This window comes from Ursus maritimus, unplaced genomic scaffold (genome assembly GCF_017311325.1).
Source record: "Ursus maritimus isolate PB19 unplaced genomic scaffold, ASM1731132v1 scaffold_5, whole genome shotgun sequence".
Taxonomy (NCBI): Eukaryota; Metazoa; Chordata; class Mammalia; order Carnivora; family Ursidae; genus Ursus; species Ursus maritimus.
The window spans coordinates 63,906,755-63,928,229 of record NW_024426663.1 but is presented as its reverse complement, the minus strand read 5'-3'; the positions used below and the strand labels follow the sequence as shown (position 1 = coordinate 63,928,229).

The window sequence follows — 21,475 nt, the reverse complement described above, 5'->3', positions numbered from 1 at the left end:
GACAGAAAATGGCAAAGAACGTTGTATAAATACTGTTTGTTGGTTGCATAGGAACGAACTATGGTTGACTTAAAAGGGAAGAACCAGATGCAGAAAGGATAAGAGAAGTAGTTCCAAAGGGTTTTGGCAGCACGAACTACTATACAGTTTTCCCTCCGTGTTGTCACTGGAACAAATGGGCAGGTGTCTGGAAGCAGAGGTGGAAGATGGCATAGAGAAGGCTGGCTGGGGAAGTGCTCAGGAGATACACCCAAAAGGAAATGGGAAAGGCAGGACTGGGCAGAGGGGGAAGCAGACTCACAGTGAGGATGCAGCTGAAGCCTCTGCCAATCCTATGGGGGGGGGGGCGGGTGCGCTCATTAGAGCAATCCCAAATAGAAGCAAGGGCCCTTGTAATGTCCCTTTAGCCAGTCCTGCCTTGGACTGCCCCCAGGCAAGGCAGTTCTCTAGTGAGGGAGGCAGAGAAGAATAAGCAACTAACAGCCCCAGCAACTGGACTTATTTTCTGACTTTGCATCACACCATTCAAAATTAAAAACTCTCAGAAGAGCCAGATGGCACATTTGTTAATGTGCTCTCAATTTGGCTGGGGTAGGCAAGGTTCTTGAATATTATATCCTTCAAAACTGCACAGAGAGGTCACTCCCATACCCCACAAAAAAAACATATGTATGCTATTACCAGAACAGGCAGAATGGAAGTCAGACTTTCAGGATACAGCAACACCCTACTACAGACATCAATAGGCAATTGATATGCATATATGTATGTACATATGAATGATTTATATTATTAATAAATTTTAAAAAGTTCACCTTTACCAGCAATCAATGATTGAAAATTAAACCATTTTTTTACTAATCAGACTGACAATGATAAGAAGATCCTTCTCAGAATTTGTAAGGGTGGTGGAAGACAAGCACTCAAGTACAATGCTGATAGAAGAATACATTGATATAAACTTTGGAAAATCAATTTTGCAACGTATGCCAAAAGTTTTATAAATACCCATACCTTGCAATTTCACTTCTAGGAATTTATCCTGAGGAAATAATCAATTATGAAGAAAGACATATGCACAAAGCAATTCAGCATTGCTTGCTATATTTATAAAAGAAGGAAATAAACTAAACATTCAAAAAATAGGATAGATTCAGTAACTTACGATAAATCCAAATGATGCAATATTATGAAGACATTAGGAATCATGCAGTTGCAAGATATTTATATATACAGAAAGATGTTCATGTTATTGGTAAGTTTTAAAAATTACTAAAAATAAAAAAATTGTTTAAAACCAAAAGGTAAATATTATTTTAGGATGATGGCATTATATTTCCCTTCTATTTTTCCTATGACTTCTATATTAAATATATATTACTTTTATAATTAGAAAAATAATTAATGGACCTCATAAATATGAAATTTTTAATTTATATTGTAGAATTTCAAGTCTTTGGAAATTGGTAGAAAAAGAATTATACTTTCAGTTAAAATTTCTTAAAAAATTAAAAACAGTTTTTGACTAACCCAAGAGTTAACTTTCGGGGCCAGGTCTGAAGCCTGATATGATAAGCCCAGTTTTAAGTAAAAACATTACTTGTACTGTAAAAATCTGTCTTTACCTTTACAATCATTAGTTGTTGTTGTGGTTTTTTTTAATTGGAATATTGTACCTAATAGTTTTGGCCCACCTTTAAAGGAAGATTAAATTGCTTGGAAAGGGCCCAGAGGAAAGTAATAAAAATAATTATGTACTTAGAAATTGGGCTCTATAATGACATGTAAGAGGAAATCATTTAGAAACTAAAACAAAAAGTAACCTTACATTTTATGGGTTACCATAACCTCTGAAGAATAGGACAAGAAACAAAAATTTGAATTATTAAAACCATAATTTAATTAAGCCATTAGGAAGAATGATCCATTCTTAAATAAGTATTTGAGTGTTTATTACACGTCTAATACTATGGCTATGAGAGGTTGTGATCATTATAATGTGTTACTAAAGAAAAAAAATGTTTTTTGGGGGGGGTGCCTGGCTGGCTCAGTCGATGGAGCATGCGACTCTTGATCTCAGGGTTGTGAGGTCAAGCACAGTGTTGGATGCAGAGATACTTAAAAATAAAAAAAGATGTCTTTTTAAAGTGTTGATGGTAGAATAATTATTCTATTTTTCAAAGTAGTGGCTTACTTCATAATCCTTAAGATCCCTTCCATGTTTATGTTTTGTTTTTTTGTATTTCAGGCATCCTAAACAATTTAAAAAAATGCCTCAATTATACTTACAATTTTTTGAAAGTGAAAAATGGATTAATCATTAATGAATAGAGGATAGAAAATTAGAGATTTTTCATGAATAGTGAATTTAGTTATGGGATACATTGCAATATTTGACTCCATAAAGGGGGGAGGCAATTAAACTATAAGGGTGCATATTTTTTAAGTGTTGGTGTGTTATGTTGTTAACCTCTATTTTTTGGAAAGTATAGTAAATACAGTGAATACAGACAAAACATTACTATAGCATACTTTAGTATGTAACATACATTTAGTATATAATGGCTTTAGTAACAAACCAGTAGCTTTAAAAGGGCCCAGTAAAAAGAATAAGTGGCTTTACGGTGAACATGAAACAGATCCTCAGTCTAGGGTATTGTTTGATCTTCCAAATAAGTGGGAGGAAAATGATGCTAACAACTGCTTTAAAATTACAAACTCTGCAACAGAAAAAAGGAGCTCACATACTACGCAAAAAATCACTTAAGGGTGCCTGGGTGGCTCAGTTCGTTAAGCAACTGCCTTTGGCTCAGATTATGATCCCAGGGTTCTGGGATCGGGCCCCTCATAGGGCTCCCTGCTCTGTAAGGGAACCTGTCTCTCTCTCTCCCTCTGCCCACTGTTCTTCCTGCTTGTGCTCTCTCTTTCTCTATCAAATAAATAAAATCTTAAAAAGAAAAATCACTTAAATGCCTCTCAAAAACAAAACAGAAAGCAAAATTTTAAAACTAAATAGGACACACCCACAAAAAAGACATAATTTAAAAGTTTTGACTGAGTACTGTTTCTCTTTTTTTTTTTAATAAAATATTTAATGTTTGTATACATGAGGGCTTAACATGTGTCTGGCACTGTTCTAAGGACCTTACAGGTAGTAAGTGATGTAATCCTCATAAGTCTATGAGGTAGCTACCATTATTATCCCTAATATACATGGGAGAAAACTGAGGTACAGAGGTCACACTAGCCCAAGTCACATGACTAGGAGCCAAGGAAGCTAAGATTCAAATCCAAGTAGTCTGGCCAAGGAGACCATGACTATAACCACTAAGTCATTCTGTAAAAATATTTGCTTCGTATATTAATATTTGACAATTTTGAACTTCAAAGTTTGCAAATGTTCACAGCCTACAGAGTTATAAGTATTAAATCAGTGCAGACAGAAAATAACTTTTCCAGTACAAAATCTGAGTGAAAAAGATTTCCTTGACTAGCTTTATGACAAATACATGCATAGTGGAAATAGGAATGGAAAGAGATTGAGACTACATTCATTTTAAATGTGTTTCCTATGAATGTACTACTTGAATAAGATTTAAATTCAATAAAACCTTGAGCTATCTTTTTTGAAAAATATAACTTAGAAATATAAATTTGGTTTAAAGATTTTATTTATTTATTTGACACAGAGAGAGAGACAGCCAGCGAGAGAGGGAACACAAGCAGGGGGAGTGGGAGAGGAAGAAGCAGGCTCCTAGCAGAGGAGCCTGATGTGGGGCTCGATCCCAGAACGCTGGGATCACGCCCTGAGCCAAAGGCAGACGCTTAAAGACTGCGCCACCCAGGCGCCCCTAGAAATATAATTTTTTTTAATGATTTTTTATTATATTATGTTAGTCACCATACAGTACATCCCTGGTAGAAATATAAATTTTTAAAGAAGAATGTGAGTGAGACTTGAGTAAGGAAACAAAATTATGACATTTACAACATAAACAATCTTCTCTAGGGTAACTTATTTTTCATGACAGGACAATAACTTTGTCAAGAAAAATACCACTAACCTAACCTGCATGCAGAACACCAGCTAGGAAAAAAGGAAAACCATAACCAGGTGGAATATGAGTACACACAGCACATCCAAGTAAAACTCACTGTAAAAACAACAAAAAACTCCAAATGCTGATTTTAAAGTCTCGACATGGTTTTGTACCTCACTTGTTCTAAATCTGTAGATATGAAGAGTTGTAGATCTAAACATCATCTACGTCTCCTTCTAGAGTTTTTAGTATCTGTTAACTGAGAGGCTTGGAATAACAACCTAAGTCCCTTCTAGTCCTAAAATTCTAAGTACATTCAATACATACTAGTAAATGCATTAACACACACAATGCCACAGGCTGACTTTTTGGCAAAAGGGGAAAGTGAGCAAAATAATGGGGGTACTCCATCATGGCACTGACAACTAGTCTGTTCTCCTCAATGTTAGTCTCTAAATTGACACATGGTAAATCTGATAACCAATTGTCCGCTGACAGTGAAATAACAGAGACCTCTCCTGACAGGGTTTCTACAAGTTTCACATGCACATTTTGATTCTATCTCCTGGAAACTTTGCTCTCCCCCATTATCCTCCCATTGCGTTGGCTAATATATGTTACTAAATTCACTATATTATCACTTTTCATCTTTTTTCATCTCTTGGCCCAATTTAAGTCAGCTGATCTTACTTCAAAAATGACTTCCTCTGGTTCTCCTTTCATCCCTCAGGCCACTCCTTCTTTTATCGAGTCTTTACATGTTGGAATTACGCAAGGCTGGACTCTAGGTCTTCTTTTTCTCTATACCTATGCTGTTCAGTATGGTAGCCACTAGTTCATGGGACTATTTAATAAACTCAAGAAAATAAAATTATATATTCAGTTCCTCAGTTGCACTAGGTATTTCAAGTGCTCAATAGGCACAAGTGGCTCATGGTTATTGTACAGGACAGCATTGATATAGAACATTTCCACCACTGCAGAAAGTTCTATTGTACAGTGCTGCTCTATACTGTATCCGAGTGATCTTACTGATATTCATGGTGTCAGTTATCATCTATTTGCAGAAGACTCACACATTTGTACTCTGTGACACAAACTTCTCCTTCGAGCCCAAGACTCATGTAGCAAAATAGTTTCTTAACTTTTCCATTTGGATGTCTCAAAAGTACCTCAAGCCCAATATGTTCTAGACCAAATTTCTCATATTCATCTCTAAACCTAGTTTTGGAACGTTCTTTTTCTCACCAATCTAGCCCCAGGTAAACAAGTAGAAAATTCATCTTTTATTCTCCTTCATTCCTTCAATCCATTTCCAAGTCCTTTAGTTACCTCTGAAGAATCTCTCCAATTTTTCCCTTTACTCATCTCCCATGTATCCCCCACAATGTAAAGTTTGATTACTACAGCAATCTCCCTGCATTCAAATCTTGATTTTGGCTGAGTGACTCGGAGAAGTTACTTAACCTTTTCTCCTTAACCAAGTTTTTCATCTGTAAAATGGGGGTAATGCTATGATTTTCTTCATGGTGCTATTAAAATAATTAAATAAGATTATAAATGCAGAGTTTAGCACTGAATCCAGGACATAGATTCCTCATAAATGTTAGCTACTATTACTGCTATCATCCCAAGTCTAGATTACTGAAATTGTATCTTGTCTTTCTTATTCTTGCTCCTCTCCAATCTTCTGCCCACAATATAACCAGAGAGATTTTAATGAAGTTAAATCTGATCATGTCCCCCTCTATCTCCCTAGAAACCCATTAATGGTTGTATAAGGCTTTAAAAATAGATGGATTCATCTCCTATCCCTCTCATCCCTTGAGCTCTATGCTTTAACCAAACTGGCTACAAGCTCCTTAGTCAGGCCATGTTCAGTCCATGAGGGCTTTTGCTCACAATATTTCCCTTTTTTGAATTGCCCCTCCCCCCTGCAAGTTATCATCCTTCAGACCTCAGCTAAAAAGTCACTTCCTCCCTCACTAAGTCTGGTCCCTCTATTTTGCATTCTCATTGTACCATGTTTCAATCTATCCTAGAACTTCTCAGTTTGCAGTTACCCATTTATATGAGTGACTACTATTTATTACTACACATGTATTTGTTTCCTCCCACAGACATCTCAGACTGAGTTCCTGATATGCCTCCTACTCAAGTCTACTCCATTCACCATCTCTTCCACCTCAGAAAATAGTAACACACTATTCTTTCAGTTACTCAAGCCAAAACCCTTGCATTCTCTTTCACGTTCCACAACTATCAGAAAATTCTATTGCCTCTCCAGAATTCAACCATTCCTCCCCTCGGGGGGGACCCCTGCCCCCTTTTCACTGCTACCCATCATGGTCAAAGCCATATCATCACTTCCTGGATTGCTGAGTTGCCTCTTGACACATCTCCTTGTTTCTTTCTTTGGCCCCACCATTTACGTTCTTGTATATTTACAAGTCAGTTAGATTGATACTTTAAATATATGTCAAATCATGTCATTCCTCTACTCGGATTCTCAAACAACTTGCCATCTGCTAAGTAGTGAAGTGACCTTCCCTCCCAAATCCATATGTGGAACCCCTAACCCATGTGACTACACTGGAGATAGTGCCTCTTGGAAAATAAGATTAAATGAGGTCATAGGGGCACCTGGGTGGCACAGTCGTTAAGCATCTGCCTTCGGCTCCAGCGTTCTGGGATCGAGCCCCACATCAGGCTCTTCTGCTGGGAGCCTGCTTCTTCCTCTCCCACTCCCCCTGCTTGTGTTCCCTCTCTCGCTGGCTGTCTCTGTCAAATAAACAAATAAAATCTTAAAAAAAGATTAAATGAGGTCATAAAAGTGGGGAGCACTGACTCGATGAAACTGGTCCCCTTGTAAGAAGAGGCATCAGATTCCTCTCTCCACCAGGTGAGGACACAGTGATAAGACAGCTGCCTGCCAGCCGGGAAGAAAGCCCTTACCAGAAGCTGACCATGCTTAGACTTTCTAGCTTCCAGAACTTTATGGAAATCAATTTCTATTAGTTAAACAACCCAGTCTATGGTATTGTGTTAGGACAGTCCAAACTAATATACCATCTCATTCAAATTAAAAGCCAAAGTCCTTCCAAAAGCCAAAAGGGTCCATTCTGATCTACCATGCCCTCAACCCCTAAAATCTGACATAATTTCCTTTGATTCTCCCCATCCCTTAAGCAGGCCTGTAGGCCCCACTGGCCTATACGCAATTCTGAGAACAAGTCAGGCATGCTCTCACTTTTCAGTTTTTGTTTTTCTTCTCTTTGGAACACTATTTTCCCAAATATTCCTATCTCTCACTACCTCACTCAAATGTCACCTTCTCAGTGGGGCCCTTCCATGACAAATTTTGCCACCTCCATCTCCCACACACATCCCATTCTCCTTCCTTCACGCTCACTACTAGTGCGCTATATATTGCATCCATTTAACTTTATTGCCGCTCTCCCCCACTAGACGACGATTTCCATGAGAGAAGCGACTGTCTGCTTTGCTCACTGCCATATCCCCAAAATACAGAGCACCTCATAGTAGGTGCTTATCGTTTGTTCAGCTCAATGAATGTTGAATTCCAACAGCTACCAAATTAGCTTCTGTACTACAGAGATCAGCTACTGAGGCGGCAGTGCCCCAACAGCAGCTGTACTGCTTAACGGACCACTTGCTTTTTCTGGCCTCTTCTGGTTTTCTCCTAACAGTAAGCTGGAGAGGGACTTTAAAAATGTGCCTACATGATCTGAGAGTGGTTTCTTCCTCTCTCCATTTCTACAACAGAAATAATAAATTTCGAAGAATTTCAGGTCAACTAAGATCACGGGTGTCACAGTTTCTTTAAAACTGTCTGGTTGCAACTTTCTTCACAGCATTTCCAAACAACTCTGCAACCTCGATGCTCTTCGGTCATACTTCCCGGGTCTGGTAAAGGAGGGTGTTTATCCCCAGAAATAAAACTTTAAAATCCATAAATACAAATAAATAAAAGACAAGTGATGGAAGAACCCATTCGTTGTCGTTATCTGCTTTTATCTAAATAGAATCTAAAAATAGATTCTGCTAAGAAAGTTGCAAAATCACTCTATTCCCCTACATTTCACAGAAGAGAAAACCGGTCTGCAGAAGAGAGGAGGAAAACAGGAATTCTTCACAACCTAAACTGCGCCTAAAGTTCTCTGTCAGTGCTCCACGGTTAGTCATGGCTCTACGGTTAGAAATTGCTGTGTATCCGCTTTTGAGCTGAGCTTCCTATCATTTTTGGATATGCCTCAAGTTAAGAATCGTCTTGAAACGAAACGGTATCACAACTAAGCTCCCTTCTCACCTTCAAACATCACAGCTTTTAAAATAAAGGTGTCATCGAAGTGTGGACACACCCACTGCATCTCCACTGGAGTGTTTCTGGTTATGCAAATCTAACGCGGCCAAGCGGGGAGTCGACCGCCTCAAAGGCGGCTCAGAGGAAATCCTGCCTCCCCCTAAGGCTCAGGCCTGGAGCGAGGGCGGGCAGTTGCCGCCGGCCCGAGCTGCGAGCCGACCTCGCCGGGGGACGCACCTCGCCCGCCACTCCGGAAGCACCTGCGGACCCGCCGGGAAAATCCCCGGCATCACCCACCGGAGCGGGGGACGCCCGGCAGCTCTAGCACCGCCTCGGGTACCACACGCCTGAGGTGAAGCGGCCCGGTAGCCCTGCAGCATCTCGCGAGATCTCGCCGGCTCAGCCCAAGTACTGCGAGCTCTTAACTTAAAAAAAAAAAAAAATAAAAATAAAAAAAATTAAAAAAAAAAAAAAAGAAAGAAAGAGAGAGATTGGAGAGAGAGAGCGCGCTCCTGAAGCCTCCGCTGTGGTGGCAACTGCCGCGGGAGCATCAGCAATCGGCGTGCGCCGAGGCAAGACTCGGTCGCCTGTTCGCCCGCCGGGCCGGGCGCCGTCCGCAGCCTGCTCTGCCCAGGCCTGGGCTGCCGGCCCATTGACGTGCAGCCCCAGGGGCGGGGAAAGAGGGAGGCGGCCGGGGGGCCCGCTCCTCTTCGCCGCAAAGGGGGCGGGGGAAGGAGGTGGAGGGGTGGGAGGAGGGCGACGGAAGAGGAGGTAGCGGCGCGGTGATCCCGGCGACGGCTGTGAGGCGGCGCGCCGCCGCGCCTGCTCTTTGATCACGCTGCTCGTGCTGCTTGCGCTGCCCGAGGCCCGGCACGGACTGGACCGACGCGATCCTCGCGCAGGCAGCTCTCGCGTGGGGTTTGGCAGAAGCCCGGGAGGGCCGGGCCGCCGAGGGAGCGTCTGCCGCGCGACACTGCGGGACCGCGGGTGGGCGGGCTGAGGGGCGGAGGAGCCGCCGACCCCGCCTCCCGCGTGCTGCTGCCGGAGCCGCCACCGCCGTGGCCCCGCCGAGGCTTTAAACAGCGGGGCCCGCCCCGCGCCCACTGCACTCGCGCGCCGACTCGACTGCCGGCGGCGTTTGTGCCGGTCCGGGCTAGCGGCGGCGGGCGGGCGGAGGGGCGAGCGATTCCGTCACCTGGCGTTGCGGCCGCGGACACCGCCCGCGGGGGGCGCGGAGGGCGTGCAGCCCACGACGTCCGCCAGGCTCTCCGAGTCTGCCGGGGGTCGGGCGGCGATGGAACCGGGGCCCACGGCGCCCTCCTCCGGCGCCCCGAGGCTGGCCGGGGTCGGGGAGACGCCGCCAGCTGCCGCGCTGGCCGCCGCCGGGGTGGACCTGCCCGGCGCGGCCGTGCCCTCAGCGTCGGAGGATGCTGCGGCCGGGAGCCGGGGCGGCGGCGGGGTCCGCGGTGAGGGCGCCGCGGCGGCTGGGGACGGGCTGGGCAGACCCTTGGGGCCCACCCCGAGCCAGAGCCGCTTCCAGGTGGACCTCGTTTCCGAGAACGCGGGGCGGGCTGCAGCGGCAGCGGCGGCTGGTGCCGGGGCTGGGGGTAAGGAGACCCCAGCGGACGGGAAAGCTAGCGGCGAAAGTGGGCCAGGCAAGGGCAGCGAGGAAGCCAAGGGCCGCTTCCGCGTGAACTTCGTGGACCCGGCTGCCTCTTCATCTGCTGACGAGAGCCTGTCGGATGCGGCGGGGGTCGGAGGCGACGGGCCCAACGTGAGCTTCCAGAACGGCGGGGACACAGTGCTGAGCGAGGGCAGCAGCCTGCACTCGGGCGGTGGCGGCGGCAGTGGGCACCACCAGCACTACTACTATGATACCCACACCAACACTTACTACCTGCGCACCTTTGGCCACAACACCATGGACGCCGTGCCCAGAATCGATCACTACCGGCACACCGCAGCGCAGCTGGGCGAGAAGCTGCTCCGGCCCAGCCTGGCTGAGCTCCACGATGAGCTGGAAAAGGTGAGCTCTCCCAGCCCTCTCCCTGCAGTCTTCTCATCAGCCCTCCCTCATTCCCCAAGCGCTGGTCCTCGCTGACCGCGGGATGTGGCCGCCGGCTCGCCTCGGCTGAGGTGGCGGGAATGGACGTGCACGACTTGTTGGCATCTCTGCAGTCAGCTGTCAAGGGTGGAATTGCGGAAGAATGTAACTTAATCTCTTAGAAGTTTGCAGCGGGTTAAGCTTAGTTAGGTAATAGAAGAGAGACTGCATTTAACAACCTTCACCGTCCACTTGTGTATCTGGTGTACGCTTTCTTTCTCACCCACGCTTAACAGTCACCATCCCGCTGAGTGACAGTTGTGCTTGTGGGCCCTGAAGGGAATGTGCGGGAGGTTTAGGTAAGGATGTCTCTAGGGAGAGAGTGGAGAGCACCTACCATCTGTGTCCTTTTTGAAGGTTGTATTGTATAGCTTATGTACACCCATTAGGGGTCCCGAGAGTGGGAACAGTAGTGTTTGAAGGGAAAATCTTAACAGGGTGTGTTTGTGGTCTATGAATTATTAAAGCTCAATTCCTGCTATCTTGAATATGCAAAGGATTATACAAATCTTGGGATTTGCTCTTCCTTATGATAGCATAAATCTGTTTTTTATTATGTAAACTTTTTGGGAGAAGACTATAAAAAGTTGGGGGAAGTGTAAAGTAGGGGGAGGGGAAGGAAAGAGAAACAAGAGAATTGGTTTTTTCTGTGGAGGATGTCTAGAAAGACCTTCTGGGGTCTTGATTAAGTAGTTACACTTTGTGAACAGAAAACCATCCCTAAAACTCTATTGATTTCCATAGTTCTGTTTTTTATGGCCACATCCGATTTTTATTTCTTCAGGATATAAAATTATTATTTTGAGAGAACCTCAGTGCTTTTGAAACTTGATTAATATTTAACTTTTATGAATTGGGATTACATGACGTCTGCTTCAACAAGTGTAAAATGATTACGCTGATGAATTTTTATGAATGCAAAGAGTTGGTACCATGTAGGCTCAGATGTCGCAGCGTGGAAAAGTTTAAATACAGAAAGTATGTAATTTCTTTGGATGTGTTTATTTGGTTTCATACACTTCTTTCATACAAGACTGTACTTGTCTTAGTGTTTGATAATGTAACATTCATACAGTTTGAAATAATTACAGAGGTCCCAATCCTTACAGCTTACTGATTCTTTAAAAGCCTGACATCATTTAGCTTTGGATAATACTACTCCTGTTACTCCATTATGGTATTTTGTCATATCAGAAGAAAAAGAATTTTTAAAACACTTATTTATACTCTTGTACTTTCTTTTAAACTTATTTTATCCTTGCCAAGCTCCAAATCTTTGTAGAGTAGATGTATAACTGGTAATTTCCCTTTCATTATAGCATTTTTATTATTAAAATTATCGTAAGCTGTATTTCAGATGGATTGCACCAAAGCCGAATAGTTAAGTAGTAACGCAGTCTCTATTTACCCACAAGTTTTTAAAAGGGTTTTTGAATTGAAGGATATTATATACCTTGAACTTGTAAACATCCTAGGAAAGTTTTTATTAAATTCCCTGAACAACAGAGCACTTCAGGTTTTCCAAAACTTGAGGGTTTTTTGTTTGGGCGTTTTTGATCAGTTTTCAGTGTCTTAAAAAGAGCATTTGTATTGTTAGCTGTGTAGTTGAAGCAACTACCCAACCTGTGAGCCTCATCTTCCTCGGCTTTCAGGGTTGTTTTGAAGATCAGAAAAGAAAAGGACATCAAGGCCCATGTTCAGTGCCTAGAAAATAATGGCTTGTGTAGTTATTATTTTGATCTTTGTTGGCCTTTCAGAAAGTACACAAACTCTAGGGTTTCAATTTAGATTCTCTTAATTCCTACATGATGAACGTAGTGTATAAAATGTTATGTTCATAGGTCCATTTATGCAACAGGTAGTGTAATGAATTCTTTGTAGTTTTTTTTACCTTCTGCACTTGGGTTCTTTATGGTCAGTTAAAAAGGTTTATTAGATTAACTAAGCATAGAACCTCATATGGAAGATAATTTTTTTTAGAGTTTCGCAAATGGAGTGAAGAAACATTTCGTATTCAGGAGTACAGATTTGAATATAGAGACTAACCGCTGTCGAAGGAGAGCAAGAGAGGTTCTAGTATAGTTAGACTAGATCCCCAAAAGTTGTTCCTCGCCCTGTCTAGATTTACTTCTACCTCCATAAAACCTATTCTAACGCTTCTAGCCCTCAGTGAATCCTAATATTTAGAATTTTGTAACATTTAATTCTAGTAATTGATTGATGTCACACAGTCTGTTTTGATCACTAAGTGCTTCAATATCCACCTTAACTGGATCTAACTCTGTGCTAGGTTCTACAAAAGAACAAAAGAAGTAAAAGAAAAGCACTCTGGAAACTTGTTAGGGGGAAGGACTATATAGTCTTTCTTCTTCTTGAATTCCTTTCTTTACCCGCTACTGTGACTTTAAAGTTTTTTCCTTGAAAATCCAAATGAAGGGCACTTCCATGGTGCATCTTGCTGTCTTAGGCAGCCATTGTAGAGCCAGGACTCATGAGTTTTCTATTTATAAAATTTTTATTGGAGAGAGGTGTTTCTTAAATGTTGGCCACATGGCTGTTGGTACTGTGGGATGATGGAATGGTTAGCAGACCCTATACTGACTTTGTCTAGATATATCTTAACCAAGTGGTTGCACAGATAATATAGTTACAAGCTTTATTTTCAGGGCTATGTGAGGAAAGTGTAGGATACTAGTAAAGATATAAACGACCTAATTTTAATTGGGGCTGGGGAGGCCTTTTTCAAGAAATGTGGCATTGAAGCTAAAACCTAAAGGATAAGTTAATGATAGGGCAGAACAACATTTTAGGCCAAAGAAAAGAGTGTATGTAAATATAGTGAGAGGAGAGAGTGGTATGTCCAAAGAACTATAAGGAGGCCAGGAGAAGATGTTATTATAAATATAGTGGCAAGTTATTGAAGGATTTTTCGTGAGGTAGCAACATGATCTGTTTTGTTACACCATCTCTGGCTGCTGGATAAAGAATGGATTGGCAGGAGCAACAATGGAAGCAGGGAGACCCAAGCTATTACTAAGTTACAGATAATAAGAGTTGATGGCAGAATGAATCACATGCAGGTGGATTGAATGTGGGAGTGAAAGAGGAGCTGATTCCCAGTTTTTGGACTTGAGCAACTGAGTAGATGGTGCTACTATTGAGATGGCAAATACAGGAGAAGGGCTAGATTTGAGAGGGGAAAGAAGTAATTGTGTTTGAGTAGTAGTTTATAAGACATCTTAGTCCAAGAGTCATTTTGAGGGAGGAGTACAGAATACATGTTTTATCTATATAGATGTATGTACGTATGTATATACACACGTACATATGCATGTACGTGTGTATATGTACGGGTGTATATACGTGTATATCTAATACAAAGAAGTGTGTGTGTGTATATATATGTATAGAGAGAGAGTCTAAAGTCTTGGACTTGAAAAATGACTTCGGGAGAATGGGTAGATAACAGAAAAGAAACAGGGTCTGGGATTAGGCATAGAGAATGTGTAAAAGTTTGTTAGAGGTTGAGGAGACACTAGCAAAAGGGAAGTGAGAAGGAGCAGCTAGGCTGGTGAGAAATAGCCAGGATAGCAGTGTCAGGGAAGCTGAGAAAAGAGTTTTAAAGAAGGCAGAAACTCTTCAAGGCTCTTACCAGGAATTAATTTTTTTTAATCTTTTTCAAAAAATAAGTCCAAACTACTGATTCTTGCCCTTACAAGGAGAAATTTAAAAGTGGAGGTCAAACAAATTAATATTTGATTGGCAACTTCAACACGTATAATGGAAAGTATGATGATCAAATGTGGAAAAATTGAGTGGTGGGCAATCCATAATAGCTTCTACAGAATTTAAAGCATTATTAAAACAATTTTAAAGGTAGAATTACCTTTGCACAGTTGTCCTTAGTCAAGGCTTGGGAGCCTTTTGCTGGTGGTATGTCATCTTTGCATATGGCCTCTCTGTTACAGCCTTTCTCATTAATAAAAAGAGAGAGGAACTATATCTAGTGTCTTTTATGTCTCATTGAGCTTGTTGATTTTGCATACAATTCCTAAGAAACAGGTCTTACACATATTTTACTCATGATAAAATGGGTTCATAGAAGCTGAAGAAATTGCTTAATGTCACTCATAGAAAGTGGTACAACTGGAAATCACACCCAGGGTTTTCTGACTCTAATGCCAGGACATAGTAGCTTCTCTTTGCTTTCTCTTCTTCCTACCTGTCCCCTGGACCTGCTCTGAGATGGCAGGGATGTTGAGGAGGACACGTTGGGAATTACCATCATCATCCCTCTGCCCTGACTTCATGAAAGTGGAATGATGATATAACTGAGAGAAATGAGGAGGAACACTTGTGATAATGTAATTAGCGATGAATATGACTGTCGCTTTCATAGGATCTGAGCTTGTATCTTATGTATCTCCGTACATAGACCAGGTACTTAATAAACATTTGTTCACTGAATGTATCAGGGTAGGCAGTTCTTCCTTCTTAAGAAGGACTTTAAATAAAACATTAAACAGTATGTTATCTCCACTAACTTGTGTAGCTGCTTCTTTGAGTGGGCTGTATTGATTCTGGGACAAGAAATTTCACACACTACTAATGACTTTATTACAGAACTTGGGTCCTTGAAATTTCCTGAAGGAAAGAATAGGTCACATCCTGTGAAGGGGGGAGGAGTAGAGGAGTTCCAGGACTGAATAAAGGTAGGACCCTGATAAGAAATATTTGCACATGGCAAAGTCAAACTTGAAAGATTCCGCACTTTTGGCAGGGGCTTCACCGTGCTAAATCCATGCCATCTGAGGTGAAGTGTGTTTTATCCAGAATGCTGTATGGATAGTCGCCCAGGTATATACCAACTGCCCGCCTGGGTAGAAGGAAAAATAAACCTTGGGATTTAAAATGTGGCAGAACTGTACAGTGCTATCATAATTGATGTCTTCTCTATGTGTATTTGTGTTTCCATACTCACATTCCCAGTCCCATGAGACTGGAATAATGTATCTTGGTTCTTATGTGTTGTGTGTTTGTTTTAAATAATTTTTAATTACATGTTTTATATAAGTGTTTGGAAAGTCCAAAGTACTAATCCTTTTGGTTCCATGATGAAGAGAAATGAATTTAGTTACTCAACAAAGCCTTACTGAGCACCAGCAATAGCACTGTTTTATCTGTTGGAGATACAGCTATGAACACAGCCAGGTCATGGAGCTTTCATGCTGGTGGTAGGAGTCAGTAAGCAAATAAGTTAGATGTAAGTACTGTGAAGAAAGGTAAAGGTGGATAGATGGTGATGGCCAATGTGCTGTATAAGGGTGGTCAGAGAAGGCCTCTCTGATGCTTAGCAGACACAAGAAGGGAATGAGGGCTCACCCCTTACAAATACTTGGGGGAGAAGAGGCAAGTGAATGACGAACATCAAGACCCTGAGGTGGAAGCGTGCTGGACGTGACTGAGAAACAAGGAGGCCAGCAAGATGGGAGGAACAAGAGGGAGAGTGATAGGAGAAGAGGTCAGAACAATAGTGAGGAATAAACCTGAGGTAACAGTGTTTGATATGATGAGAGGTGTTGAGATGCTGGGTGTGTTTAAAAGGTGAAATTGTTGGAATTTATTGATGTTTTGGATGAGGGGTATACAGAAAGATTAATGCCAGGGTTTCTCTCCTCTTTAGAATGGAGTTGATATTTATGGAGATGGGGAAGACTGAGAAGAGCAGGTTTGGGAGGTGGACTCGAGTTGGGTTTCGTTCTGCAAATTAGTTCCACTATGGGGCAAACACTAATAAAATGACAACCACTGGTTTGTGAAATAATAGTATTTAGGAAAATGGGTTTTAATTTGTAGCATAAAAATGTGCTTTTATACTTCAAATTTTAGGGAAAGCCATGAAAACCAGTAGTTTGTCAAAAAGGGTACAAAAGGGTGGGCAACTAGTGGGTCAATTCCAGAAGGTGAAAGAGTGACCGATGGACAACAAGGAAGACAACTTAAATGAATTATTCAAGTTAAAAACGTATCAATGATGGGGCGCCTGGATGGCTTAATGGGTTAAGCGTCCATTTCTTGATTTTGATGCAGGTCATGGTCTTAGCATTGTGAGATGGAGCCCAGCAGTGAGCTCTGCTCAGCAGAGTTTGATTGAGGTCCTCTCCCTTTTCCTCTGCCCCTCCCTCCACTTGCGTGTGTGCATGCGTGTGTGCTGTCTGTCTGTCTGTCTTTCTCTTTCGCAAATCTTAAAAAAAAAAAAAGAAAAAGTATCCATAGTCTCTCATTTAAAATATGAAAGCTGGGGTGCCTGGGCGGCTCAGTTGGTTAAGCAGCTGCCTTTGACTCAGGTCATGATCCCAGAGTCCTGGGATTGAGCCCCGAGTCAGGCTCCCTGCTCAGCCAACAGCTTGCTTCTCCTTGTGCTTGCTCTCTGGCACGCACACTCTTTCTCTTTTCTCTCTCTCAAATAAGTAAATAAAATCTTAAAAAAAATATGAAAGCTGTCATCTGCCACTGGCTACTTTATCCTTTGATATTTTATTAGAATCTGTATTACTGCTTTTTAAAAGCTATTATGAAAAACTTAGTACTGATGGAGAACTTGAGGATGTCTATTTAGAAGAAATCTGAAAAGCAAAAAATAGCTTAGTGGAATGTTGTCTCTCTGCAGAAGCTAATTTTGGCAGGTGATTTGTAGTGCCCTTGGGCTCTGAAATTTCCTTGCTTTAAATTTTCACTATACTGTTCTTGAACATTCACTAATTAGATATTCACTTAGGTTAAGAATCATAGAAACATCTGGGATGGCTCTTTGTTAGGTTGGTGTGAATTAATTCCTTCAACAATGTGGCTTCTAACAGAGTTCAGTATGTGAGTCATTTTGGAGCATTTGGAAGGTACTTGGCTTTTTAGGGTAGGCTTGATTTTTCCAGTGGAGATTTGAAGGACCCATGTGGATCCTGACCTTCCGCACCATCATTTTACTTAAATCTTGTTAAAGTTACTGGTAACCTCTGCCCTATTATCAAGTCCAGAAAACTACCCTCCCTCCCCTGCCTTGTCCCTCAGAAGAATTTGATTTTCTGTTGATCTTTTCTTTCCTTTGGCTTCTATGGCATCATTTCGTCTTTTAACTTTGTGGCTCTTTCGGCCCAGTGTCTTATGCGGTCTCCTTTATCTCCAAATTGGCCATCTTCAAGGCTTGATTCTGCCTTTTCTCCTTCTCCTGTCTTTTTCTCTTCCTGTGCTGTATGATCTGTAGGCTAATGAATTCCAAAATTTTGTGTCCTACCCACATCCCTTTGCTAACTTCAGGACATCTGGATTTTTTTGTTTCTTATCTCAAAGACACCCTGTACTCAAAAACTTGGGATTTTCTCTCTCCCCTTCCAAAAGCAAAACAGCCCAGGCCTCTTCCAGTGTGCCCTGTGTCTGCACAATGGTACCACTATTCATTGTGTTACACAGGTGAGAAGTGTATGAGTCATCCTTGATGCTTTTTCTCTTCCTTCCACATCCAGTTTATCATTGAGTTCTTTCTGTCACCTGTATTTCCTAAGTATTTTTTTCATCTTCGCTGCTACCATTCCTAACCCAAACTGTAGCATGTCCCTCTATAGCCTTCAAACTGGGTTCTCTGTATTCACTGTGCTCTCCCATCATTATTGTGCCCAGAGTACTTTTTATTTTTTTATTTTTTATTTTTTTTAATTTTTTTTATTTTTAAAGAGTTTATTTATTTATTCGACAGAGATAGAGACAGCCAGCGAGAGAGGGAACACAAGCAGGGGGAGTGGGAGAGGAAGAAGCAGACTCACAGCGGAGGAGCCTGACGTGGGGCTCGATCCCATAACGCCGGGATCATGCCCTGAGTGGAAGGCAGACGCTTAACCGCTGTGCCACCCAGGCGCCCCCCAGAGTATTTTTTAAAACAGAATTAATATGTTATCTCTTGGTTTAAAACTAGCCCTGCATTGTCTAGGTCTGGCCTACCTCTTCCTGAGTGTTCCAGTTACTCAGTGTCACAGTACTTCCTTTGCTATAGGGCCTTTGTACATGATACTGTCCATGAACTCTTCCTCCCTTCTCCCCCATACACACACTGTTAACTTTTCAGTTTTAAGAGTTTGCTTCAATCCTATTATCCTCAGAGAGGAAGCTTTTATCCTCTAGCTAGGACAAACCACTTTTTCCCTGAGATCCTTTATTTCAGTTAATAATAGTATGTTTATTAATGTGGTTATTTGAGTTGGCTTGTGTTGACTTCAAGCTCCATGAGAAACAGACTGTGTGTGTCTGTGGCTGCTTATCATTATGTGTCCCTAGTACCTTGTATGTAGGCTTGAGGTAGCAGACCCTCAGTCATTACATTTTTAATAATAGAACTCATTCTTTGTAAATTAATGGACTACAAAAGAAAAACTCTTTGACTTACCTTACATTTGTTATTTAGAGTCTCTAGGACTTTGACAGTCAGATTACCCTGATAACCCACATTTGGAGTTTAAGAAGCAGAAGAGCTCAGTAGCCTGTCCAAAATCATAGGACTTGGAACTGCCTGAGTCAAGGTTGGAACTTGGAGCAAATGTTCTGACTCTCAGTTGGTGCTAATTCCAGTATCCTATAGTTTAATACTGTATAAATTCTTGTTATTTTGTTTATTGTTTTCTTTTTAAAATATCCATGAGAGTTGTTTTTTTAGCTCATTGAAGATAATGTAGAAAAGATTTGGATTCCTCGGTTTTATTGTATGAATGTATCTTTTTCTAGTCAGAAAATCTTCAAAAAAATTACATAAGGAAGTTTCTTTTTTAAAGAGATTTTAAAAAGATTTTTTTTTAAAGATTTTTTTTAAAAGATTTTTTTAAAAAGATTTTTTTTTTTTTAAAGATTTTCTTTTTAAGTAATCTCTGCACCCAACATGGGGCTCGAACTTAGAACCCCCGGATCAAGAGTCTCATGTTCTACTCATTGAGTCAGCCAGGTGCCCCTAAGAAAGTTTGTTATAAATGGAATCTTACTAAGTTTTTGCTTATTTCCTCTGCCTTTCCCAATACATACGCGTCTCCCAGAAGACCTACATTTTTAAATGTTCTAGGGCTGTGCTTTATGATACTGAAACCAGTAGTCATATGTGGCTGTGAAACTAAGTCTAAATTTAAGTTAAAAATTCAAGTTTTCAATTACCAGAGCCAAATTTTAAGTGCTCAAATACCCACATGGGGCTAATGGCCACCATATTGAACCACTGGAGAGCTGGAACATTTCTATCATTACAGAAAGACCAATTAGTGCCGTCAAGGGAAGTGATATTTAAAGGGACTTTTTTTCGTTCTTTCATTCCTCCTTTCCTTTCTTCCACATTAAATAGTAACTACTAGTTTAAAATTATTAAAATCACATTTTCTTGTAATTTTGCACGGGATCCTTCCTGACATAAAGACATTTAGACATACTAGTCCACCTGTGAGGTTTTTGTTGAATCTGTGGAATGTACCTATTTCCATCCAAGAATGGAAATCTGGGTCTTTAATTAGAAAGGCTGTGAAGAATTTCTTAATATTGTACAAAATGTTGAAGTTTCCAAAGCACTCTTAACTTATACATCTATATTTGGTCTTTAGATCTATCTTTGGAGGAAGGTTTTAAGAAGGTCTTAGAGTAACAGTGTGATTTTACAAGATTGTGATTTGCCTAAAGCCCCACAACTAATACTGGGTGAGGCTGAATCTTATTGAAACTAGGTCTCTCTATCCCTGTCCTTTTCTTACAGACCTGGATTTCCAAATTTCTAAAAGAATCACCTGGACAAAAATTACAGACTCCTCTCTACCAAAAAATATATGTAGTTTTTATAAAGCCTTCCTGGTGATTCCCAGAGAGCCTGGTTTGAGAACCTGGTCCAAGAGCATGTTGAGAGTCTTACGCTTCGGTTATGTCTGTAACAATAGTACATCTGTTACTTTTTGATGTGGTGATATTCAATACTCAATAACTGTATACTGAATTACATTAAGTTACCAATTATTGGATATCTTCCATGTTTCAGGAGCTTTCTATAGTCTGGGCACAATAAACTTCCAAACCAGGTGAATTATAGATAGACAAATTCAGAGGCTGATAGCAACTTGCCCAAGTCTCATAGCCAGTAAGTGATAGATGGCTGTTTTTAAACTTGGGCATGTTAATGGAAAGCTTATATGTGAGGTATTAGGACAAACATGACTGTTGTTTATTCAGTGGCCTATTAAAATCCTGTAGGGAAGTCAGACATAAGTACTAAAGGTTAAGTCTGAATCCTGAAGTGTTCATGTGGAGTAGTTGGACTTAGATACCACCTCTCTCTCTCTGTCTCTCTCTCTCTCTCTTTTTTTTGAAAGACTTTATTTGAGACAGCGCGTGAGTGGGAGGAGGAGCAGACAGAGAGGGACAAGTAGACTCCACACTCAGTGGGGAGCTCAATGTGTGGCTGGATCCCATGACCCTGAGATCATGACCTGAGCTGAAATCAAGAGTCAAATGCTTAAGTGACTGAGCCACTCAGGTGCCCTGTACCTCTCTTTTATAGAACCTAATTGTTTCAGACATAAACACTCAGGCTCTGTTATTTTAGAAATGAAGCTTTATGATAAATTACTTTCAGCACTGAATTACCTGTAAATTTCTAGAAGTAATAATAGGCAAATTTGTAAATTTGTAGGCTTGGAGAAATTATTAAACTGCCTCACCTGTTTCAATCCCAAATATTTGGAAGATTTGCTGACCTGAAAAAAGGCTGATCTCTTAGTTACACAAAGCAACAAGAGTAACATAAAGGCTTTCACATAAGAGGGACTCACTACACCTACACTTGTGGACTGTATAGTTCTACTTTATACACAGTTATAACAAATATGGTGCAAAGTAAATTAGAAGGGAAAATGAACATGGCAGAGGTGGATCCCCAGATAGCCAGCCTGTCACAGAGACAAAAGAGAAGAAAATCATGAAAAGCAGAAACAGAGTTCA

At 41.3% G+C, this 21,475-nt stretch overlaps 1 protein-coding gene and 1 long non-coding RNA gene across 2 annotated transcripts in view; one reads left to right on the top strand and one right to left on the bottom strand.

The window, feature by feature from the left end:
• The window catches only part of LOC103670515, a 76,178-nt gene extending 67,106 nt beyond the window's left edge, over positions 1–9,072 (bottom strand). The window contains exon 1 of the long non-coding RNA XR_005832542.1: positions 8,371–9,072. This is a non-coding gene — a long non-coding RNA (uncharacterized LOC103670515). The remainder of the gene's footprint in view (positions 1–8,370) is intronic.
• A 586-nt stretch (positions 9,073–9,658) lies between these two features.
• The window catches only part of SLC12A2 (solute carrier family 12 member 2), a 102,062-nt gene continuing 90,245 nt past the window's right edge, over positions 9,659–21,475 (top strand). The window contains exon 1 of the mRNA XM_008699034.2: positions 9,659–10,390. Within this exon, the coding sequence (XP_008697256.2) occupies positions 9,659–10,390 (732 nt within the window). The remainder of the gene's footprint in view (positions 10,391–21,475) is intronic.